At 36.4% G+C, this 24,104-nt stretch overlaps 1 protein-coding gene across 1 annotated transcript in view; it reads left to right on the top strand.

Annotated features, from left to right (window-relative positions):
- Window positions 1–24,104, top strand: part of HERC2 (HECT and RLD domain containing E3 ubiquitin protein ligase 2) — a gene marked incomplete at both ends in the record, with an annotated part of 75,527 nt that overhangs the window by 24,180 nt on the left and 27,243 nt on the right. Inside the window, 36 exons of the mRNA XM_010015618.1 lie at window positions 245–400; window positions 602–787; window positions 1,909–2,079; window positions 2,186–2,289; window positions 2,400–2,550; window positions 3,105–3,319; window positions 4,185–4,317; window positions 4,427–4,554; window positions 4,679–4,874; window positions 5,459–5,595; window positions 6,098–6,271; window positions 6,399–6,535; window positions 6,622–6,773; window positions 7,267–7,458; window positions 8,280–8,467; window positions 8,968–9,160; window positions 9,769–9,951; window positions 10,505–10,689; window positions 12,284–12,431; window positions 12,524–12,720; window positions 12,957–13,187; window positions 13,609–13,744; window positions 14,325–14,468; window positions 15,865–16,007; window positions 16,216–16,483; window positions 16,662–16,804; window positions 17,424–17,522; window positions 17,618–17,786; window positions 17,899–18,024; window positions 18,491–18,599; window positions 18,739–18,878; window positions 19,362–19,552; window positions 21,484–21,589; window positions 21,758–21,849; window positions 22,446–22,621; window positions 23,107–23,218. Of these exons, the coding sequence (XP_010013920.1) occupies window positions 245–400; window positions 602–787; window positions 1,909–2,079; window positions 2,186–2,289; window positions 2,400–2,550; window positions 3,105–3,319; window positions 4,185–4,317; window positions 4,427–4,554; window positions 4,679–4,874; window positions 5,459–5,595; window positions 6,098–6,271; window positions 6,399–6,535; window positions 6,622–6,773; window positions 7,267–7,458; window positions 8,280–8,467; window positions 8,968–9,160; window positions 9,769–9,951; window positions 10,505–10,689; window positions 12,284–12,431; window positions 12,524–12,720; window positions 12,957–13,187; window positions 13,609–13,744; window positions 14,325–14,468; window positions 15,865–16,007; window positions 16,216–16,483; window positions 16,662–16,804; window positions 17,424–17,522; window positions 17,618–17,786; window positions 17,899–18,024; window positions 18,491–18,599; window positions 18,739–18,878; window positions 19,362–19,552; window positions 21,484–21,589; window positions 21,758–21,849; window positions 22,446–22,621; window positions 23,107–23,218 (5,711 nt within the window). The remainder of the gene's footprint in view (window positions 1–244; window positions 401–601; window positions 788–1,908; window positions 2,080–2,185; window positions 2,290–2,399; window positions 2,551–3,104; window positions 3,320–4,184; window positions 4,318–4,426; window positions 4,555–4,678; window positions 4,875–5,458; window positions 5,596–6,097; window positions 6,272–6,398; window positions 6,536–6,621; window positions 6,774–7,266; window positions 7,459–8,279; window positions 8,468–8,967; window positions 9,161–9,768; window positions 9,952–10,504; window positions 10,690–12,283; window positions 12,432–12,523; window positions 12,721–12,956; window positions 13,188–13,608; window positions 13,745–14,324; window positions 14,469–15,864; window positions 16,008–16,215; window positions 16,484–16,661; window positions 16,805–17,423; window positions 17,523–17,617; window positions 17,787–17,898; window positions 18,025–18,490; window positions 18,600–18,738; window positions 18,879–19,361; window positions 19,553–21,483; window positions 21,590–21,757; window positions 21,850–22,445; window positions 22,622–23,106; window positions 23,219–24,104) is intronic.

The following is a 24,104-nucleotide window of genomic DNA, read 5'->3' as shown; positions in this document are numbered from 1 at the left end:
TATCTTGTCTCATTTATCAGCCTAGTTGCTGAGTCTGTCTGAAAAATGTTTGAAAGTAGTTTCTTTAAATTTTTTCTGTAAAGGAAAATTTCTTTTCTGAAGGTAACAGGATCTAGATAATAAATTTATAACTTTTAAAGTTTTAAAAAGATGTTTCTTAATGCAGTGCTGACTAGCTTTTGAAATCCGTTTCTTAAATATGACTGCATGATGGTTTTCTGTGATCTTCCTCCTTTTTACACAGGTCCTGACCTCTTAGGTGTTGGCTCTTTACTGAAGAAATACACTGCTCTTCTGTGCACGCACATTGGTGATATACTTCCTGTGGCAACCAGCATTGCTTCTACTAGTCATAGGCATTTTGCAGAAGTATCTCGTGTTGTGGATGGGGATTTAACAGGTAGTTTTTCCTTTGCTGTCCTCCTTTCCTGTCCTCCACAAATTATAAAGTTATATTGTAGCTGTTCTTGAAAGTTGTAAATGACAAAAAAGAGTCAAGAAGGGGAAATTTGATGAGGAAGGCAAGAGCTTTGTAATAAAGCAGTACTAGAAGGCAGAATGTATTGCTTGGTGATTTACTTTTGTGTTTTCTGTGTTCTAGGCATTCTTCTTCCAGAATTGGTGGTTTCTGTAGTGCTACTTCTCAGTAAAAATGCTGGATTAATGCAGGAAGCTGGTGCTATCCCTCTGTTAGCTGGCTTGCTGGAGCATCTAGACAGATTTAACCATTTAGCCCCTGGAAAGGAAAGGGATGACAATGAGGATTTAGCATGGCCAGGAATAATGGGTATGTACTGTAACATCTGGGCTGTTTATTTATGTTTTCAGAAAGTGGCTGTATAAAAATGGTGACTGTTCATGAGCTGGTCTTGGGAAAGGAATTCTACTTTATAGTACAAATTTTTTATTAAACAATTCATACATCAGTATTTATTTCTGCTTGTAAATTCTTAAGGAAGTTATGTATAGAGGTGAGATTTAGCAGAGTACAAATGCAACTTTTTAAATAAGTAGTTCAGGTATTTTTGCGTTTTGAGTGTGAAAAGTTGCAGTGAAAACAGGAGTGGTACATCTGTGCATTTTGTTACTAAATTCTATCTGTAATGTAAAGGTGGAGTAATGTGAAAGCTTTGAAGTAAGGAGGTTGTCTTTACCCAAGGCACTTTATAATAGACCTGTGTCTGGGGTGAAAAGAGAAGTTAAAAATGTGCATTTCTGACTGTACACGTTTTACTGGTGGAACGAGGAAGGAAACATGGTTGGCATAACCCTAAGAGAGCCAGATGTCACACTGCTAGACAGTAGTGTGTTGGGGAGAGCAAAAACTATGTGAAAATTCAGTTATTTGGCTTAATAGAGCAAACTGAAATGAAGATGCATGTGTGCAAACATTACTTTGATGTTTCTTGCATGGATGAAATCACCTTTAATTTGAAATAGTTTATGTAGATGGGAAGAGTTCTAACATGTATGTAACCTTCCTTCTTTCATTCAGAAAAAATTATCTGGATTTAGACTGAAATTAAAGATACAGCCAATGCCTTGTAGGCAGGCATGTAATAAAACTGAAGTAATTTGGAGGGAGAACTGACTATAGCAGTGATTTGCCAGAACACTGGTTGTTATGCTCCACCTCCAAACAAAACAGCCATATAGTTGGGCATTACTAGGTCTTCAGTGGTGTGACATCAGAGATTAGTTCATAAAAGAATACAGCATAAATACAATTTAATTGCATAGTATGTAGTCAGGAACATATTAATAGCTGTTTTGACTTCTGAGCATATCAAAAGACAAACAACCTTTGAACAGAAGTGAAGAATTTGGTTATGCACCTATTAAAAGAATGTTCAAAAAACCTTTCTGTTTTTCTGCTGATAATTTCTCTATTCTGTTTTATACCTGTAGGTTCATTTTTTACTGGTCAGAGTTGCAGAAATAATGAGGAGGTGACACTTATACGTAAAGCTGATTTAGAGAACCATAACAAAGATGGAGGATTTTGGACAGTGATTGATGGGAAAGTGTATGATATAAAGGACTTCCAAACCCAGTCTTTAACTGGCAGTAGCATACTTGGTGAGAATCAGCATCTGAATTAAAGACACAAATTACTTCCATTTCAAGACTAGATTGGATAAACAGTTTTTTAGATGATATACTGACTACCTCATTGTTTCATTAGCTCAGTTTGCAGGTGAGGACCCAGTTGTTGCTTTGGAAGCTGCTTTGCAATTTGAAGACACACGGGAATCAATGCATGCCTTCTGTGTTGGCCAGTATATGGAGGTAAAAATGTTATATGTTAATGGATACATACATACATAAAGTGTTGCTTTGCTATCAGAATCCTTGTTGGAGCTCAGCTGTAGCTTTCAACTCGTATTTCTTTTAATTAGCCTGACCAGGAAGTGATTACAACGCCAGATCTCAGCACTTTGTCATCACCTCTGATAGACACTGAGAGGAATTTGGGTCTTCTCCTTGGACTTCATGCTTCCTACCTGGCAATGAGCACACCACTTTCGCCTCTGGAAGTTGAATGTGCCAGTAAGCAGAAACTTATTTTGAGCTTAAATAAGTGATAAATACTAGTCAAAGCATGCAAGAAGATGACACAGGCCAAATAAATTAACTCGGAATCTAGCACCTCTTCAGTCTTGCTGTCTTGAGAAGTGCTTTATTCTTAACATTAATTACCACACATGATAGAATATTGGAAGACAAAGGAGGCTGTATAGCACAGTTATCTCACTAATTTGTGTTAAAGAGTCCCTGAAGCATCTGGTGTTGGATTCTGTCTTGTTAGGTATCTTAGTTTTGTGAATAGATAGTATAACTCAATATTAATCACAGAAAAATAGCTAAGACCTTGTTACCTCTGAAGAGGTGATGGCTGCCCTGTTATTTAATTGATTCTCAGTTGCAGACCTCCCTTCTCTCTCTTTTTTTTTTTTTTTTTTTTTTCTGTGAAAAAGTTTCATCAAATGGAAGAGCTGCTAAACCATGTTTGAAGCTGTATATGTACTTTATTGGAAGGAATTGTTAAGTCTTGATAGCTTAATCTTTCATCAGAATATACATGTGTGTGTTTTTTCTTTCAGAATGGTTGAAGTCATCTATCTTTTCTGGAGGCTTGCAAACTAGTCAGATTCATTATAGTTACAATGAGGAAAAAGATGAAGACCATTGCAGTTCACCTGGTAACACTACCCCAAACAAATCAAAACTATATACACATCGATTAACTTTGAGTGACCATTCACAACCTTTTCTCCAAGCTATTGCAGATAATAATATTCAGGATCACACTGTAAAGGTAAGCCCTCAGTAATTCTGTTCATAGAAAATGTTGCTGAAGGGTGACAATGATGGCCTGCAACAGTTTTGTTGGTGAAAATTTTCCGGAAGTTATAGCAAAACAGTTATTTCAGAATTACTTTTTGTGAAAGGAGTGGTTGAGTACTACTAATGGATAAAATTTGTGTATTTCACTTAGTACAGGTTCTTCTTTAGAATTTTTGAGTGGTAGAACTTTAAAATGTAGTCTTACAAAAAAAATTTAATAATGCATTACTTCTCATGTCAAGTTTTAGTAGTATTGACAGACCCTACCCACCTTCAGTTGAACTAAGATGGAGTTTTCTTTGCCAGACTTCAAATGCATTTTGTGTGTCAGGTGCATGTATGCCTTGAAGTCTGTTTGTGCGTTGGGGTTCAGGTTTCACCTAGCTGGATTCATGGATATTATGAAAATTCCTGAAATTTACATTGATCACTGTCTTTTGTAGTACCTTCAGGTTTTTGAACCCTTTGAGTTAATCTCTTTTATCAAAACACCCAAATAAGTCACTGGGAGGATAAGACAGCAATAATGATAGCAGAAGAGAATTAAAAATTGTGTTAGGTGATGTGGCTATGTCAGGAAAAGATGAAAGCAATAGTAGCTTTGTTGCTTGAGCCATGTTCTTCATACAAAAAGAATGATGTAGGGTATTCTCTGCAGTATTGATGTGTAATTCCTCCTTATTAAATAGTGTGTATTATGTGTTGTATCTCACTTAACCTGCTAGTTCAGATTGTGGAGGTTATTCAGTGTTATTTAAATGCTGGCTGCAGTATTTTGGGTCCTTTCATTTTACTTACAACCAAAGTTAAATAGAAGCTGTTGTGTGTTTTTGTAGGACTTCTTGTGTCAGATAGAGAGATACTGTAAACAGTGTCACTTAACAACACCAATCACATTCCCTCCTGAGCATCCTGTGGAAGAAGTAGGACGTTTGTTATTATGTTGTCTTCTGAAGCATGAAGATTTGGGTAGGTAGGCTTGTGGTATAGCTGTCCCAGAATACATCTTGGACCAGTTTAAACTCTGCTATGGATGATTTTGGAAATGCATATTCAGAGATTGTCTTTTCCCATTAAGGTCACGTAGCGCTGTCTCTTGTTCATCCTGGTACCCTTGGAGTTGACCAGGTAAAGCACAAAACCTTACCAAAATCTGTAGTGGATGTGTGTCGTGTTGTCTACCAAGCAAAATGCTCACTGATAAAGGTAAGCCTCATAGCTGCTGAAGGTCAGGTAATTTTTCATTTGAAGTGTTTTATTAATAAAAGTTACTTCTTGTTCATTTTATTGAACGTTGAACAGTAACCTGACCTTTCAATGCCCTTTCTAGACCCACCAAGAACAAGGGCGTTCTTACAAGGAAGTTTGTGCTCCTGTCATTGAGCGGTTGAGATTCTTATTCAACGAACTACGTCCTGCAGTTTGCAATGATCTTTCTATAATGTCTAAATTTAAACTTTTGAGTTCTTTGCCCCGGTGGCGGAGGGTTGCTCAGAAAATAATTAGAGAAAAAAGGAAAAAAAGAGGTAAGGTAACATTAATGTTGTATTTTCTTTGAAACAATGAAAATCAATCTCATTCCAAAGTTTGCCACTCTGTATTTGAGACTCTTTTTAGCTAAAGCATCAAAGCCATTAGCTTTCTGCTGCATTTTCATGAAGTTTTCTAAATCAATGGCCACGTGTCAGTTCCTACAGCAAGAACAGTCAGGTAAGAGGTGAGGCAGGCTTCTTTGTGTTCCAGCATATTAAAGATGACCCATCAGTATCAGTCCCTCTGAACTGGTTTTAGTAAAGTCTAACTAGAAGTGGAATCTTATTAAAAATCATGTTTTATTAAAGCAGTGTAGTCGGAGAACTGTTTAACTGGAAATAATGTAGTTAACAAACAGCAAAGTGCTTCAGAAGTTTTTTAAAGATAAAAGCATATGGCAGATATTACAGAGCTAATTTAATAATAGTTGAACATATTGTTCACCAAGAGTACATTTCCATTTTATTACAGGCAGGTTTTAATCATTCTGTATGCTTAGGTTGATCATGCAAACCTAAAAATGTGACACTGTAAAATGTTATAAGATTACATGAAAGAATGTCATTTTTATTTCTAGTGCCAAAAAAATCTGAATCTGCTGATGTGGAAGAATCCAAAATTGGAAACGAAGAGAGTGATTTGGAAGAATCCTGTGTGGTACCTCATAGTCCTGTACCTATAGATAAAAGGCCCATACCAATCAAATCGCCCAAGGTAGCATATCAGATACTGACTCAACCTTGTGAATAAAAATAACAAGAGAAAAAAATACAAGCTAAAGCATGATTGTTATAACTTGACATTTACTAGTCTGATAATGGTGTTTAGGATATATACTTACGTATGGTGCATTATTTTAGTGAGACCTGGAATAATTCTTAAAAATAATTCTGTGTACTGCATATTCAGAATATGTAAAGATACCTTCTCTAATTTTTAGATAGTCTTAGAAGTTTCCAGATAAAGCTTCATTTCATAATAAAGGGTTTTGATGGGTTACTGCCTCTTTTTTTTGAATATTAATGCATTCAAAATTTTATGAAGCAATTTTAAACAAGAGAATGAATTACAAATAATACTAAGCTCTTTCCTGGCTTTGAAGAAGTTCTTCCACTGTTTTAAATTTGGATGGTTTTACATGCAATAAGTTATATTTTCAGTAATTTAAAATTAAATTGTTTAAAATGTTTTAATATTCTGCCTTCCTGTTTTGCAGGATAAGTGGCAGCCACTTTTGAGTACAGTTACAGGTGTCCACAAATACAAATGGCTGAAGCAGAATGTCCAAGGCTTGTATCCACAGTCTGCCCTTCTTAACACTATTGTTGAATTTGCACTTAAAGAAGAGCCGGTGGATGTAGAAAAAATGAGAAAATGTTTATTAAAACAGGTAAAATATATGAAAAAGGGCTTGCATGTATTAGCAGTTTACATAAATACATAAAAAAATTATTTTTTTTTTTGTTTTTTCTTCTCCCCCCCCCTTTTTTTTTCTTCCCCCCCCCCCCCCTTTGCAGTTGGAAAGAGCAGAAGTTCGTCTGGAGGGAATAGATACTATACTGAAATTGGCAGCAAAAAATTTTTTGCTTCCATCTGTGCAGTATGCTATGTTCTGTGGATGGCAGAGGCTTATTCCAGAAGGAGCCAATATAGGGTAAAACTTCTTGTTGCTTTTGCTTTCACAATTCTTCAGTAAGGAAAAAATACTTACTTTGTTGTTGTTGTTGTTTTTCTATGAAGGGAACCTCTTACTGACTGCTTGAAGGATGTTGATCTGATCCCACCATTTAACAGAATGCTGCTAGAAGTAACTTTTGGAAAGTTGTATGCATGGGCTATTCAGAATGTCCGGAACATCTTGCTAGATGCCAGTGCAAAATTTAAAGAACTAGGTGAACTTCATTTTATTGATGTTAGCTGGGGAGAAAACTATTCTAAGTGAATACTGTTGCAGTTTGGTTTTTTTGTTGTTGTTGGGTTTTTTTTTTGTTTTTTTGTTTTGTTTTGGTTTTTTTTTAAAGTTCTCAATAGTTGGGATCCTAAAATCAGTTCCTTTGTTTTTTACTGAGGATCACTTTGACTTTCTGTCTGTCCATGCGTCACTCCATGCCTCCCTCCCCAAACCTCCTTAACTCACTTTTCAGTGGTCTTAAACACTGTTGCTGGTTTCCCAGCAGCAGGTGATTGATTACTCATTTGTAACATTTTACCATTAACATCTAAATTCTAAAAGTTCAAAGTTTCTTGGAACTTCAGCTTGTAAGTTCTTGAAGCCAGGCAGGGAATGCAAATATTTCAAACCATCAGTTAAACGATTCCATAACCTATTTTATTGTAGTTCCCAAATGTCAACTGACTTTGTTATTTGTATTACTTTTGAATTAGGTGTTCAGCCTGTTCCTTTACAAACAATTACTAATGAGAATCCAGCAGGACCAAGTCTTGGAACTATTCCACAAGCACGTTTTCTGCTGGTCATGCTCAACATGTTGACACTGCAGCATGGTGCTAATACCTTGAGCCTCCTCCTTAATTCTGGCATGCTAGCACTGACGCAAACAACTCTGCGGCTGATAGGTATGAGATCTTGTTTGAAAGAAAGCATGTTTTATAAATCTCCTGTATTTTTTACGTGTTGGTGTACCCAAGCTACAGAATGACTTTTCTTCTGGAAGATGGTACTTAACGATATTTACCTTTACACAGATATAAAAGCCATATCTGTAAGCATGATTTAGAAGGAAGTTAGTTTGACAATAGCCTTTGTTCAGTCACGATTTTCTTCCTAAGCCTTTGCTTTGGCCGTCCTTTGCTAGAATTTAGGAGTGATAGTGTAATTTTGGTGGAAACATTACAAATAAATTTAAAATGGAAAATTTAAAATGAAAACATTAGGAAGTGCCTACTCCCTACTCATTAGGTTTCATTTGTTCTACTCATTAAAACTTTTCCCAGCCTGCAAATTTAAGCTGGAAGTTTCGTTTGTTTGTTCTAAGTTCTGTGGTGTGTTTTGCCATGATTCAAGTTACCCTGTTTTTTCTTTCTTGGTTTTCTCAGATAATAGTAACATTCATTCTCATAACTTGTACTTAGCTGGAGTGCACCTAGGAAGTTTTTCCAAAAAAATTGTGTTAGTAGAACCATTTAGCCACTGGACTTGTCATTATAATATATCTATCATTTGTCTCTTATTGTGTTTAATTAAATAATTAAAGTCCTGTGTATTCAATACTATTACATCATAGTTTCCTAAAAGCTCATCTGACTATCACCTGTTAAATCAGCTTTCCTGTTTCTATTGCTTTTATATTGCAAACCTTATGTGCCTTAAAGTGTGACAAAGGCACATATAAAAACTTATAGCTGTTTTAAATTTTTTCATGTTTTTTCCTCTTTAGGACCTAGTTCTGATAACATTGAAGAAGATATGATTGCCTCTTCTCATGGAGCTTCTGCCACAGTCCTGGAAGAGTCAAGAAAGGAAACTACACCCGTTCAGCTTCCTGTTTCTGGACCAGAGCTGGCAGCCATGATGAAAATTGGTACCAGAGTGGTGAGAGGGGTAGACTGGAAATGGGGTGATCAGGTACAACTTCTTTCATACAGGTTTGATTGTGTTAAAATCTAAAGTCTATTCAGTTGAATGTCTGTGAATTTTATGTTCAAACTTTACATTTCAAAGACTTGGAGAATTAACATGAAATATATTAATTATTAGTTTAACTTCATTTTCAGAGATGAAAATTCTTTTTAGTGAGAGTGTTCTGATTCATGATTTAACAGGAAATTGAATCACTTCTATGCTGCAGTAGTATTATACACTTACAACTACATGTGTGTGGCATCTACAGAGTACATAGTAAAACAGATCTAAACATGAGTATTGCTGTGATTTACAGGGGTGGTTTCTTTTGAAGATTGTGCAATGCTTTCCAACTTTATGCTGGATTTTGAAGCATTATTGAATGTTTACTACCTAACCATTAGGTTAGCAGCAGAAAAGAGCAATTGCGTTATTATTTTATGAACTTTGAGTATGAATTAGTGCTGTTGATTGAGTAACTTTGGTCCCCTCTCTTCTGTCAGGATGGACCCACTCCAGGTTTGGGTCGTGTGATTGGAGAACTGGGAGAAGATGGCTGGATTAGAGTGCAGTGGGACACCGGAAGTACAAATTCTTACAGAATGGGGAAGGAGGGAAAATATGATCTCAAACTAGCTGAGCCACCACCGGCAACGCAGCCCACTACAGAGGATTCAGACACTGAAGATGATTCTGGTAAAAAAGCTGTTTTTTTTATAAAAGTGGAGGCAGGATTTTAATTGAATTTGAAAATAACTATCTTGTAATACAAAAAGCTTCTTTCATAGGAAATTATGCTTCATTGAAGAAGATTCATTTAATAGGTGTACATTTCTGACCAGAATGTTTCTTAAGATAGCATTACTCTGATAAAGGAGGGTAGAAAGCCTGGTATCACATTTGTTGCATATTCATGGGCTAAAGAAAATGGTATTATCCAACTGAAATAGTTTCAGTTACAGATAGCAGGAGATATGAATTTTAGCATACATTAATACCATTCTACAGTGTGTTTTTATATGGCCTAATTATACATCTAGTCACACTGCTTCCCCATTCTTGACACTGCATTTGGAATTCCTTTTTAAGTTGTGTACTGCTAGAGAATAACTTGCAAATCTGGACAAAATGGGTGGTTTATATTTTCCTCATGCAGTTGGAGATAAGGAATCTTTCTTAATGTCAAATCATTTTAAAGGAAATATTTATAACAAATTTCTCACATACTGTCTGTTTCAAAACTCTTTGTGAAATACATTAACTCAATATTAATGCATTCCTTTGCCTTTTGTGTCTCTCTTCAGAAGGAGAACAAGTTGAAAGGAATCTCCACCCTACTTCCATGATGCTGACAAGTACTGTGAACCTGTTACAGACACTTTGTCTCTCTGCTGGTGTCCATGCTGAAGTCATGCAAAGTGATGCTACTAGGACTCTGTGTGGTCTACTCCGTATGCTTGTGGAAAGTGGAACAATAGATAAATCAGGTACATTATGTAGAAACAGTCTGATTCAGCTATGTGTTTGTTTTGTGCTTTGTTGTCTTGTAATTTTGTAAATCTTTTGTTACTAGTTTTTCATCCTTTAAGGCCAAGGGGTAGAAAATGCATTTTCAGAACTTTTAAAATCTTAATTGTTAGCAAAGGCAACATAAATGGTCTTGAGCATTCTTACAACATTATTGTAAAAGCAGGAGAAACACATGAGATGTGGAGCATCAGAGTGTGTATGGTTAGCTTAGACAATGAATTTCTTGACAGTTTGGGTTTTTTTTCTGTTTGGGGACAACAATATGACTGGGTATGTCATATTCATTTCCATAGCTTCTTTGTAATTTCAGAAGTAATGCTGTTAACTACTTTGAAATGAGGAAACAGTATGAAGATGAGAATTGCTTTAAAGGCATTTTAAAAAAAAACTAATTACAGGATCTAAAGCTCAGTGTTCTGATTTGTCCAGAAAATCCCCATGTGGTATAAAGAGAATTATGTAGCTGGCGGAAAAGTCAACTGTTACATGTATATATCTTTTTGTTTTTAGCTTCCTTGCCAAATAAATTAGTTTATAAAGAACAGCATAGGAGTTGGTGCACGTTGGGATTCATTCGAAGTATAGCACTCATGCCTCAGATGTGCAGCACTCTTAGTACATCTCAGTGGATAACTTTGCTAATGAAAATTGTTGAGGGGCATGAATCTTTCACTGCTGCTTCACTACAGAGACAGGTAATGTGTGTATTTCCAAATTACTTTGATAGGCAATTAATTTAGCACACTTTAGCTGCCTTTAAAAATCAAAAAAATAAAGTGTATGTTGAAAACATTCATTAATTGGGAAAAAGATAACATGTCATTCTGTGTTTAGGATTCATTGTTTTAAATACATACCTGTAAGTTTTGAGCCTTCGGGGCACTACAGACTCTCTTGTTCTATTGAAAGCCTGAAAGTTTTATACAGATGAGAGGTCAAAACAGCGTTGCAAAAATGTATTCCAGAAACTCCCATATAATGGTTCCTAGAAGTTGCGTAGAGAAGAGAATAACAAAAGATGATTAGGAAAAATGTGCAATTTCATTTTACAGTTAACAAATTGTGTATTATCTATTGCCCTTCCTTCCATATAAACTGTTATTATTGTTTAGTTACAGTCTCTCGAGCAGCTGCATCTTTGCATCTTATTTTGGTATTGTTTTTCCCTTGTCCCTTTTCCCCTTTTGTCTTCTCTCTCTCTCTCTCTCTCACTTTATTTTGTTTTTCTTTTTTTTCCTTTTTCATGAGATTGGAAAGCAACCTTATTATGGAATAATTCTTCTAAGTTTTTAGGCTCAGGGATTGAAAGATCTTAGCCTTTTCCTTGATAAGGCTTAAGCATTTTTAAACTAAAGCCTTGTATCGTAAAGGCCTGTAAATTTCTTGTGGTCCTCTATCAAATTCTTGCCAGTATTTTTAATATGATGAAACTTCTGCCATTATCCAGGACTTAGTGCATTAGAGTTATCTGTGCTGTTCAGGGAATACTCAAGAGCAGTGAGCATTCCTGATATACCAGTGTCTACCTGAATAACAAGAAAAGATGAGATCTTGAAGTTTTAGAAGGACATGTTGTTGACAGAGGTTAGATAAAGAGAGGTCTTCTGTATTGGTCTTATGTGTAGAGGATGAGGAAGCTCAAAACCTGAAATACTTCTGTTCAGAATGTGCAACCCTGCTTTTTGGTACTGCAGCACTGCACCTTCCTATGTTCCTTGTCTGTCCTGCACTGAGTGTCTAGGTTTAGAGATGCCAGCCAGTTTCTTCTGTACGCATTAGAGGCTCTGCTTTCACTGTAACTACTCTTGGGTGTCACTGTGGTTGCTTTTTGCCGCCTTCTGTCATTCAGCTTTTTATCTCATAATTTTTAATTATCATACCTTCATTGCAGAGCACTTTCAATCTGAAATGCATCTTAGTATTAAGATCCGAGTCAGAATCTGAACAAACCTTTCCATTTTGTATTACTATCTTTCCTGTGTGTTTTAGTCATTTACATTCTTTCTAACGGTGTGTTTGTCAAATGTCTGAGTATTGAAGAGGTTTGATTCACTAATACAATGTGCCAGTAAAATTGTTACTGACTTAGAACTGGCACAAATTCCTTTAGAATATTTCTTAGCAAATTGAACATCAGTAGCTCTGTAAGTTCCACAGTTGGAAAGAAATCAGCATTATAGAAATAATTACAAAGGAAGGCTAACCTTCTTCTGTACTTAACATGTTTGAATGTTTCTTTAATATCGAGTGACGTAGAATGGAATAACATTGATTTTGTTCTCTTTTTAGATACTTGCTGTACATTTATTGAAAGCAGTACTTCCATCCTGGGATAAAAATGAAAGGTCAAGAGACATGAAATTTCTTGTGGAAAAACTGTTTGGGTTTTTAGGCAGCCTGCTTAGTACTTGTTCTTCAGATATCCCACTACTCAGAGGTAGAGGAATTTTCCGTTAGTGGCTTATTTTCATGTATAGAAAATGTGTGCACTAAATTCATAACTGTTGTGCAATTGTTTTGTCTTTCCAGAATCTACTCTGAGAAGGAGAAAGGCCAGGCCCCAAGCATCTCTAACTGCCACTCACAGTAGTACTTTAGCAGAAGAGATAGTGGCACTGCTGAGGACACTCCATTCACTCGGCCAGTGGAATGGACTCATAAACAAGTACATCAACTCTCAGCTAACCTCCATCACCCACATCTTTGCAGGAAAACAGTCAGAAGGGGTAGTTTCCACGTTTTAAAATAGCTCATTTTTATAGCATTATTTATTTTTAAATTATAAATATTAAATGTTTGTAAACAATATTAAACTTAATTTTGAAACCATTTTTCTATTTGAATATATATATGTATTTATGTGTTGTAACTTTTAAATTGAAGTATGTGTGATTAACTTTGTATTTTAAAGCAGGTAGAAGTATGTTTTCTCCCTACAGTTAATTTTATTGTTCCTTGCTAGGCTCTGTTGGATGACTACTTTCCTGACACTGAGAATCCGGAGGTGGGAGGCCTAATGGCAGTGCTAGCGGTGATCGGTGGCATAGACAGTCGCTTGAGACTGGGTGGACAAGTAGTTCATGATGAATTTGGAGAAGGCACAGTGACACGCATCACCCCAAAAGGGAAAATCACTGTACAGTTCTATGACATGCGAACATGTAGAGTGTGCCCTTTGAATCAGCTGAAGCCGGTAAGTTCATTTTATAGAGGCTTTAATACAGGCAAGGGTGTGGTTTAAGACTGATATGAAGCAAAGAAAATATTTGTTCTTCATTCAGTAAATACATTACCATTCAATATGTACAATGCTCTGAGTGAAAATCTATGATGGTACTTGTGTGACCCTCTGTAGGGCCTTTAAAGCCTGACCTCATTTGTTGAGGAGATGAAAGGAGAAGGGATTTGAGCTGAGGTCCTTTGAGTTGAGGTAAAATCCCAATGTGGTTTATAGCTCTTGTGTGAGAGGAGCATATTTATTTATATTTAACTGAAGAAGAGAAAAAGTAGCATTTGTCAGTTAAGAAACATTGACACTTGGAATGATTTTAAAATTTTACATAAACGCTTATCTGTATTTCTTTGTTTTGTCTGGTTCTTCCCCCACTGTCCAGCTTCCAGTTGTGGCTTTTAATGTGAACAACTTGCCTTTCACTGAACCTATGCTATCCATTTGGGCCCAGCTAGTAAATCTGGCTGGAAGTAAAGTAGAAAAACAAAGAATGAAGTCTCCCAATCAGGGTCTTTCAGGTACAGTCATTTGTTTTTTGGTTTTCATGTGTTTTGTTTTTTGGTTTGGTTGTTTTTTTTCCTTTTTAAATAGATGGATATACTCTTGGAAGGATACTGCTAACAGCAAATGTACATAAGAAAAAGGGTTTTCTGGAACCTTAGCTTTTTCCTTAGTCAGCATTGAATAATAGCATTTATGGGACAAACTTAGCTAAGAGATGAGTTACTCTGTAAGTGGAATACCATTCTACTTTGTTGACAAAATGTAAATAAGGTTTGGGGCTGGACTTCTTGTATTGAGTTACTTAAAATACTGGGTCCATTTTTACTGCACTTACTGTGCTGTGCATCAGCTCTGTGATTGTCCAGGATGTAAAAAGTAGGAAGGCAGTGTTCTTGATATCATGGGTCATAGAATGTGTGCAGACTTTTTATCCAGGTGCTTTTCAAACTACATCATATCATCAGTATTTCACAAGCTTTCATGTGGTGAGTTAAGGTGTCAACTGGTTGTTGAGCTGAGGTTGTATGAATGATAGCCTTTCTTCTCTAATACAAGAGAGTTCTAGTGCTAACAGCTGCTTAATATTTCTGATAGGTCAAGTGGATTTGGATCTACTGCGATGCCAGCAATTAAAGCTGTACATACTGAAAGCAGGCCGAGCTCTGCTTTCTCACCAGGATACACTAAGGCAGATCTTATCTCAGCCAGCTGTTCAGGAGTCTGCATTAAACCCTGCAGGTATTCTGAAATGCAACCTGAGTGTACTGCTGTTTGTTTAGGTGGTAGATAGAGTATGTGACTATAACCCTTGCTAATAGCAGTCAGAGGGCAGAAATTATATTTGCCCTCTAAAGACTAAAAATTAAAAATTCAAATTCAGGAATGTTTTAACCTTAGATATTAAAAGCATTTAGACTTTTTAATTTAGGTTTGGAAGTCTAAATGGATCAAGTGTTTGAAGCTTGAAATATTGGAGTTAGCTGAATTTGTAAGTCTTTTATAGTTAGTAAGCTTTGTAATTAATTTTAAAAATCTTACTGTTTTTTTTGCAGTAGTGTCTTTTTCTTCTTCAAAGCTTAAAGTATGAGTTCTCAATTGGCTATTCCTTTTATTCCAACTGTATTGCAGTTTCCAGTGAAACAAGTACCAGGTTAGAGAGTCTTAAGCATAATCTTAAAGAGTTAAAAAAAACATTGTAGTTTTAATAATTTGAATTCATTCTATCTATATATTCACTCTACATATAAAAATAAACAGCTCTGTTAGCTTTCAGGATAGCTACAGATGCCGTTACAGTTTATATTATTTAGGCTTTTGCAAAGTATCTGATGTCTTTAAATATATTCAGTTTATTTGTGTCTTTCTGGGGGTTGTTAAATTTTAAGTCAACAGAATGATCAGGTTTTTTTCCCAGGAATGGAACTTTTTTTTTTTTTTACCTTAACCAGAACAGCACAAGTACATGGGGACTATTAACTGTTCTGTTATTGTTTCAAATATAAGAACTTCTTTTTGTTGGAGTTAAGTGAGGAATGAGAACACTTCCCTGAGATAGCCACAGTAAAAAGCGTAGCTGGAGTACAAATCTAGGCAACGTGAATGTTTATGCCAAAAAGAACACAAAATCAAATATAAAAGCTGCGGAATCATGAGCCAGTTGACTCAGAAAAGGTATATTCTTTTGAAGGGATAGCGAATACCTACAGGGAGCTCTTCCCTAAGAGATGTATTAGAGGGGGATATTGTTCAATCTAGAAAGTATGCACCCTGATCTGGGTATCAGTGAGATTGCTGCTTGTCTTTATAAAGGGGTTTATCGTGGAAGGACCTTTTTGTAATAATCTTATTGTAAAAGGTGAACTCAGAAGATATTTGTGCAAATTCACTGTTCAGTGAGCAGTGTCTTCTAGGTATGTTCTAGATGTGTTTTAGTAAAACTATTATTTATCTATAAGTTGCTCATTTGCTTCTTTTTATGGAGTTAGTGGCACATGTAGTTTGATCTTAAACTCGAGATTGCTGTGGAAAAGAAACGTGGGATAAACAACAATATGTTTGATCAACCAGTAGGCTCCAGAATAAGTCTCCTGATTGACTTACATGGTTTTGGTTAAAATAATCTTTCTGTTTCAAGAGGATGGAGCAGTCGCCTCTCCTGACATAGGAGATATGTCTCCTGAAGGGCCACAGCCTCCGATGATTCTTCTACAGCAACTTTTGACAGCTGCTACGCAACCATCACCTGTGAAAGCAATATTTGACAAACAAGAGCTTGAGGTAGAGTCTGTGTTTTCTGCCAAGTAATCTAATAAATAAATCTTTCTAATTCACATTACAATTGAAACTTATTAAGGAATAGGTTTTAAAAAAATGTCACTGAACCCTTCTTGGCGAATAACTTCTAATTTCAGACATACATGTGCACAAAAACATACTAAATATGCTTTTTTATTTAACTTGGACTCATTTATTTGTTCTCATTTAGGCTGCTGCTTTGGCAGTGTGCCAGTATCTGGCTGTAGAGTCTACACACCCTTCAACTCCGGTGTTTGAAGACTGCAGCTCTAGTGAAGCTACAACACCTGTCACAGTGCAACATATCCGACCCACAAAAGCAAAGAAACGCAAGCAATCTCCAATTCCACCTCTCCCCATTGTAGTTCAACTTATGGAAATGGGATTTCCTAGGAAAAACATAGAATTTGCACTAAAATCACTTTCTGGAACCTCTGGAAGCGCTTCTGGATTACCAGGTATTTTATTTAGTTAAAAACGATTAGAATAATGATTTAGTTAATGATATTAGAAGGCAAGTTGTGAACAGATAAAATGCTACTTATAAGGGAGCAATTGTTACTTCTCTTTTTGGATACTATCTTAAACATGTCAGAGAATCCCTTAGAGACAGACCAAGTTTGCTTTCTGTATTAGGAGTGGAAGCTTTGGTTGGCTGGTTGTTGGATCACCCTGATGTTCAAATTACGGATCTCTCTGATGCTGATACTATCTCTGATGAATATTCAGATGAGGAAATAGTAGAGGAGGTGGAAGAAGCTGAAGCTGCTTGCCCTGTGGTAAGTATCAGCTTATTGAAGTCTAAGTCATGGTAGCTGGCTGCAAATTTTGTAATTCTTTCCTTTTGCAAACTCGGTTAGAGTACAAGGATGTTCTGCTGTGCCAAGCTTTCAAGACTGTAACAAGGACCACGTTTGCTATATGCTTCTAAGGCATATCGTAAAAGAAGTCAAGGAATCTATAAATACTTATATAAAAGTAGAACAGGGTGAAATCCAGATAGATGTGTCACTAGCGGTAGCTGTAAGTATCCATCATAGTTGGTCTGTTTCATCTCAAATAGTCAATGCTATAGTGTAATACTTGTAAAGGACTCTCATATCTAATTTTCTTTGGCAAACAGATTTCATAAAAGCAACTTGCAGCTTGTTTCACGTGTTTTTAAAATTTGCAGCTACATTCCTGTACAAGGCATTTCTGAAACTAAACTTTAAAGTAGATCATAAATGTTAGCCATGTCGTGAGTTGACCTGTTGAAGACATTTCTCATTTTGGCATGCAACTTGAATATTGTGTGTTTTTTGTTGAGTTATCTTCAGTCTCTACTAATGATTTTATTTAGCTGAATTGCAAACCAATTTTGTAACTGCTACATGTTTGTTTTGGATTTTTTTCCAGTCAAGTGGTGCTGTTGTAACAGAGAGCCAGACCTATAAGAAACGAGCTGATTTTTTAAGTAATGATGACTATGCTGTGTATGTGAGGGAGAATATTCAGGTAAGCATGATGACTAGAAGCTATACTGAAACTATTTTCCTTCTGGTACAAAAGTCTTTGCATAGCTATGGTGTTCTGTTGTCCTTTTTCCTTAGGTGGGGATGATGGTTAGGTGCTGCAGAACCTATGAGGAGGTTTGTGAAGGAGATGTAGGCAAAGTTATTAAGTTAGATCGAGATGGATTGCATGACCTGAACGTACAGTGTGATTGGCAACAGAAAGGTGGTACCTACTGGGTCAGATATATCCATGTCGAGCTGTTAGGTAAGTTCACCGCTAACTGCTTTCTAATAAAGAATTGAATGGTATTCTAAGGGAGAAATATTTTTGGAGGGGAAAAAGCCACTCACCATGCATTTATTCTTGCAATTGCTAGGATTCCCACCACAGAGTTCTGCCTCTCATATCAAGATAGGGGACAAAGTGCGTGTGAAAAGCTCTGTGACCACACCCAAATACAAATGGGGATCAGTTACTCACCGAAGTGTTGGAGTTGTCAAAGGTAACGTATATTCAAAATGGGGAGGCAGGATAACTGGAAACAAAGACTTTCTGCAGCATTTAAGGAGGGGATCTTCTAGACACACAAATCACGCTGTTTTGTGGAATATTGCATGATGATAAGAGTATAGAATACAGAAGTAGGCTGTGGAGCATAGGCTCTTTAAAGAGGTACAGTTTTTGGTCATATTATATTCTTCTTGGAAGTACTCTCTCCCTTTGGGAACTCTTTTTTTAATAAAAAAGTGAGTCAAGCAATTGAAGTAGAGTAACATATACCTTTAAAAAAATCTTCAGAACTCCCTTTACAGACAGATAAAGTTAATAGATAGTTCCATTGCAAGAAAAGATTACTTTTGCAAGTAATTTTTAATATGTATTTTTGCTCTGATGTTGCACTGGACACTTTCTGCTTCATTTTGTAGAGATTTGCAACGCATTTTATTTTCTCTATTTTTTTGTCACAGCTTTTAGTGCCAATGGAAAAGATGTCATTGTAGACTTTCCTCAGCAGTCTCATTGGACTGGCTTGTTGTCAGAAATGGAACTGGTTCCCAGCATTCATCCTGGAGTCACGTAAGTGATGATTCACATTTTTCTTAATGTTTATGGGTTATTCTTTAGCCTTATTGTCTTGATTCTATTATCTTGACTTGTGTCTCAAATAACTTGTACGATTGGAATATATTTACTCATGGTTCTTTTGTGAAATCAGGTGTGATGGCTGCCAGATGTTTCCTATCAATGGGCCTAGATTCAAATGCAGAAACTGTGATGATTTTGACTTTTGTGAAACTTGTTTTAAAACCAGGAAGCATAACACCCGACATACTTTTGGCAGAATAAATGAACCAGGTAAGTTTTTAAAAATCTGTTTCTTAGATTAATTTAAAATGCATTGAATTTGTTTTCATGGGGGGGGGGGGGGAAGTCAATTTAAATATTGCATGCCCCTGTAATGTTTTATCATTCAATTTTAGGTATTACTGTCCTACATTCCTGAAGAGAGTAGTTTTCCTTTATTTTTTAATATTTTACTGAATTATGCTTGGTTTCTTGGTACGAATTAATCGTAAGCGTAGGAATAGAAAGGGTGACTATCCCCAATGACAGCATGAAAGCTTGTAATCAGGTGAAGTGCTTGAAACTCCTTTAAAAAAACCCAAATCTTGAGCCCCTTAAGCATGAGTAGTATTACTATACCTATGTAACATGCTTCTCTACTTTCAGACTACATACCTGAAATGTTTGAGTTGTTGTGTTTCCTTTCACATTGCTTATGGGTTTAATAAAAGCAGTTTGAGAGGTACATGCTTAATATTTCACTTAACCACGCAGGTCAGTCTCCAGTGTTTTGTGGGCGTTCTGGAAAGCAGCTGAAGAGACGGCATAGTAGCCAGCGGGGAATGTTACTGGATGATTGGTCAAGAATAGTTAAGAATTTGAATGTCTCTTCCTCTGTGAATCAGGCTTCACGTCTTATTGATGGTAGTGAGCAGTGCTGGCAGTCTTCTGGTTCACAAGGAAAGGTAACTAAGCCATAACTAGTTTAATTTGGCATACTTTCTTCTGAAGAGGAAGAATATTTAACTTAGTGAAATATGTGTTACCTTTCTGTAAGATAGAAGAGTAGTAAAAGCAGACATCTGAAGTACAAAACTATTTTTCTTTATATTTTTAAACGTGACTTTTGTTTGTAAGATTCATCTTTCTAATTATTTCATGTGGAAAAATTTCTGTGAGCTGTTTCATTATAAGGAACTTTTGTGATTTTTTTGAAACAAGGGGTAATTATTGTGTAGTTGATTATATGGTTACAATTGCTGTTTCAGTATAATAACTGATGGGGAGTTGTTCTTAATGATCATGTTGATTATATTTTACTTAAGTGAGTTTGTTGTAATACAAAAAGCACCTATGCTCTTGCTAATTAAAACTACTTCTGAGCACTTTCTCACTTGTATAGAATACCTCAAGTTGTAAGGGACCTGTAAGGATCATCGAGTCTAACTTCCTGCTCCTAGCGGGACTAATTTAAACTAAACCACGTGACTAAGAGCATCTTCTAGATGCTCTTTGAACTCTGACAGGCTTGGTGCTTTGACCACTTCCCTGTGTAACTTGTTGCAGTGACAGGTGAAGAACTTTTTCCTAATGTCCAGTCTGAACTTCCTCTGATGCAGCTTCATTCTATTTCCTTGTGTCCTATCTCTGGTCGTCAGAGATGAGACCAGCACTGTCTCTGCTGCTTCCCTTTAGGAAGTTGTAGATAGTGGTAAGGTCTCCCCTCAGCCTTCTCTTAAGGCTGAAAAAAGTCACCTTGAGACCCTTCACCATCCTGGCTGCTCTCTTCTGGACACGCTAATAATTTTATGTCCTCCTTCTATGGAGATGCTGGGGAGGGACTCTTTGTTAGGGACTCTAGTGGTAGAACAAGAGGTAATGGCTTTAAACTTAAACAGGGGAAGTTTAAATTGGATATAAGGAAGAAGTTCTTCACAGTGAGGGTGATGAGGCACTGGAATAGGTTGCCCAAGGAAGTTGTGAATGCTCCAACCCTGGCGGTTTTCAAGGCCAGGTTGGACAGAGCCTTGGGCGACATAGTTTAGTGTGTGGTGTCCCTGCCCATGGCAGGGGTGTTGAAACTAGATGATCTTAAGGTCCTTTCCAACCCAAACCATTCTATGATTCTATGAAACTATCCACGATGCTTGAGGTGGGGCTGCACCAGAGTGGTGTAGAGTGGGACAGTCACCTCCCTTGACCAGCTAGTAATGCTGTGCTTGATGCACCCCAGGACATGTCTGGCTGTTTGGGTTGTCAGGGCACGTAGTTGACTCCTGTTCAACTTGTCATCAAGTCAAACCTCCAGGTCTCTTTCCGCAGGACTGCTTTTGTCCCCCAGTCTGTACATATAAGCAGGATTGCCCTGTCCCAAGCGGAGATCTGGCACTTGCTCTTAAGTTTCATAAAGCTGATGTTTGCCTAGCACTCTAGTCTCTTCTGATCTCTCTACAGAAGATAGGCCTCTTTACTCCTTGAGGGAGGCCACAGCTTCTCCTAGTTCAGTGTCAGTGGCAAACTTGCTTAACATACATTTGACTCCTGCATGCAGATCACTTACAAAGAGCACCCTTCCTTCAGGCTGTAACAGAGGATTTATGTTATGTCCCAGTTCTTGACCTCCAGTAGTATAGTGCTTTCTCAGTCTTACCAGTGTTGTTGCTCTTGAGTGAAATAAATAATTTGCTGCAACTGTTTGTCTTTCTTTGGAGGTTGGTCAGGTGAGACGTATACAAGGTCCTTTTCCTTTAGCCAGTCCCCATGCATTGCAGCTGTTGCATACCATTCGTAAATGTTTTTCATGCTTGCTTCAAAAACAGCACACATTTACTCTTGTCAACCGTATGGTGGTCCTAGCAATACTACCTGAAAATGAAATTCCTTGTGTTTCCCCTAGCACTGGATTCGCTTGGAGATTTTTCCAGATGTCCTTGTTCACAGACTAAAGATGATTGTGGACCCTGCAGACAGCAGTTACATGCCCTCTTTAGTTGTAGTTTCAGGTATGTGTGTGTTCTCTGAGAAGTCTGAATTATTTATTTTTGTACATTCAACAGTAGGTATTTATCTGGTTTCATTTAACGTACTCATCTATTTCAAGTGCATAGTGCCTCTTTATGGAACAAACACCATATCTTAAAATGTTTTTCTTTCCGTGTTTTGTTTTCTAGGGGGGAATTCTTTAAATAACCTTATAGAGCTAAAGACAATCAATATAAACCCTACAGACACCACAGTGCCTCTTCTCAGTGATTGTACAGAAGTAAGTGAAGTTTGTGTGAGAATTACTTCTTATGTAATAGAAAAATATTTAGCATCAAGAAATGGATGAAAAGCACTGTTGTGATTATTAAAGCATGGTATTTTACTTCTAAATTAGCATTATTTCGGAAGTTTACTGAAGTGGATTGTCCTGATAAGTTTTGCCATAATTGCAGTGTAACTCTAATAGCTTTACTAGTAAAGATACATCAGTTTTTTTGATGGATTTACATCAAATATACCTATGTTCAATATACCTATGAACCAAGAAGAACCCCCAATAAACTTAAATTTGGGGATACATTTGGTGGGTGCTAAGGCTTATTTTGGATAGTAGGTCTGATCTTTTTCAATAACAGCAAGGAGGAATGCATAATGACTTTTTAGAAGATTGGAAGCAAAATAATTCTGAAATTGATGAGGCCATATGTTTATCTTAAGGTATGAATTATGTAGGGTTGGAAAGCAGAGTATTTAAAGTTACAGATTAATTTTGTTAAGGTGAAAAATCAAGCAAAAGTTCTGATTCTTTCCTATGTTTTATAAAGTTACATAGGACCCAAAACATGTCAATTTAGTGTTTTATTTTCCTCTTAGTACCACAGGTATATTGAGATTGCAATCAAGCAGTGCAGAAGCTCTGGGATTGATTGCAAAATACATGGCCTCAGCATACTGGGACGTATACGTGCAGAGGATGAAGATTTGGCTGCAGTCCCATTCCTTGCTTCTGACAATGAGGAAGAGGATGATGATAAAGCTAACACTGGGAGGTAGGTAACTGCAGTGGTGAGGCAGAAGAAATGATAAAGAACCTTAATGTCTGTATAATCCTATAATTCAGATGATTATTGTAAGAACAACTACTTAATTAGGTTGAATGGAGTAAAGAGAAATCAGTATCTTAGTTTGTCAGAATTGTAAGAAGGTCATTTGTTTGGGTGGTAGCATTTTGTACAAAACTCTTCCGCTTCTGCAGCATGCTTGGAGTTAAAAACCTAGCTAAAAATTTTGTTTGGAATGTGGTATATTTACCTCTGCTCAGCAAAACATTCTGTGTTTTGTTTGTTTTGTTTGGTTGGTTTGGTTTGGTTTTGGGTTTTGTTTTGTTAAAGCCACCAATTAACTGTAGTGCTGGTGTCTGAGTACTGAAACTCTTGTAAAATCAGTAAATACAGTAAAAAAATGCAATAGTATGCACATTGCTAAACTGACTTGTTTTTGTTTGTTTTTTTTTTTTCCTCCTCAATATGTTCAGTCTTGTTAGAAAGAAGGCAGCTGGGCTTGAATCAGCAGCTACGATAAGAACTAAAGTTTTTGTTTGGGGGTTGAATGACAAAGACCAGTTGGGAGGGCTGAAAGGTTCCAAGGTATGTTTATTCTCATACTTCAGGACAAAATAAAATGTACAAGTCTCACACAACTCAAAATTAGTTCAAACTTAATCAGAATTTTACAGTTTATTATCAAAACTACAAATAATAGATTCTAATGGCTTTTTGCTGTGAGACATATTAGATGTCTGATGGGTGGAAAATTGGAGAAAAGTTGCGTTTTGGTTGTTTCTCTCAAATCCAGTGTGATTTTTAGCAGCCACTTAATTATTTGTTTTAGATGACAATGAACTAATTGTTCTAAAAATATGCAGCACTCTATACACATTCTGTTCCTTTTGGGTTTGTGTGCATGCAGTTAAGGTATTGGTGAACTTTTTCTGTGTATTACATGGAGCTGGTACACTCATTGGAAAGTTGAATTCTCATCTTTTGATGTAACTTGATTACAATTCAGTGTAATTTGAAAGGAATTTTAGCCCTGTGAGCAGCTATTTATTCATAATTTTTAATACAGTGGAAGTTGAGATACATGGTGAATGTTTAATCAATTTAAGGAGTTAATCTGAAAAGTATGTTGAGAACATTTCTTTAATTTATGTTGTAAATAAAATGTGTATTAATGTATATTTATATGTATATTAATATGTATATTAAAATGTATATTAATACAGTGCCTTTCAAGAAACAAAAAAATTAGCCATTACTGTATTCCTTGATTTTCTCAAGAAAACTTTACTTAAAGGAAAGTTCTTGCTTATATCGCATTTGATTTTTTTCTCAGGCTTTGTATTTGTCATGGTTTCAGTGTTAAATGCTATTTCTTGGTTTTCGTCTTTTGCCTGGTATATATTAACCAGTAGACAGGCTGAGAAAGTTGGGGCTGTTCAGCCTGGAAAAGAGAAGACTGCGCGGAGACCTC

The sequence above is a fragment of the Nestor notabilis genome, unplaced genomic scaffold (genome assembly GCF_000696875.1).
Source record: "Nestor notabilis isolate BGI_N333 unplaced genomic scaffold, ASM69687v1 scaffold11730, whole genome shotgun sequence".
Classification (NCBI taxonomy): Eukaryota; Metazoa; Chordata; class Aves; order Psittaciformes; family Psittacidae; genus Nestor; species Nestor notabilis.
This window is presented reverse-complemented; position numbering and strand designations above follow the sequence as displayed.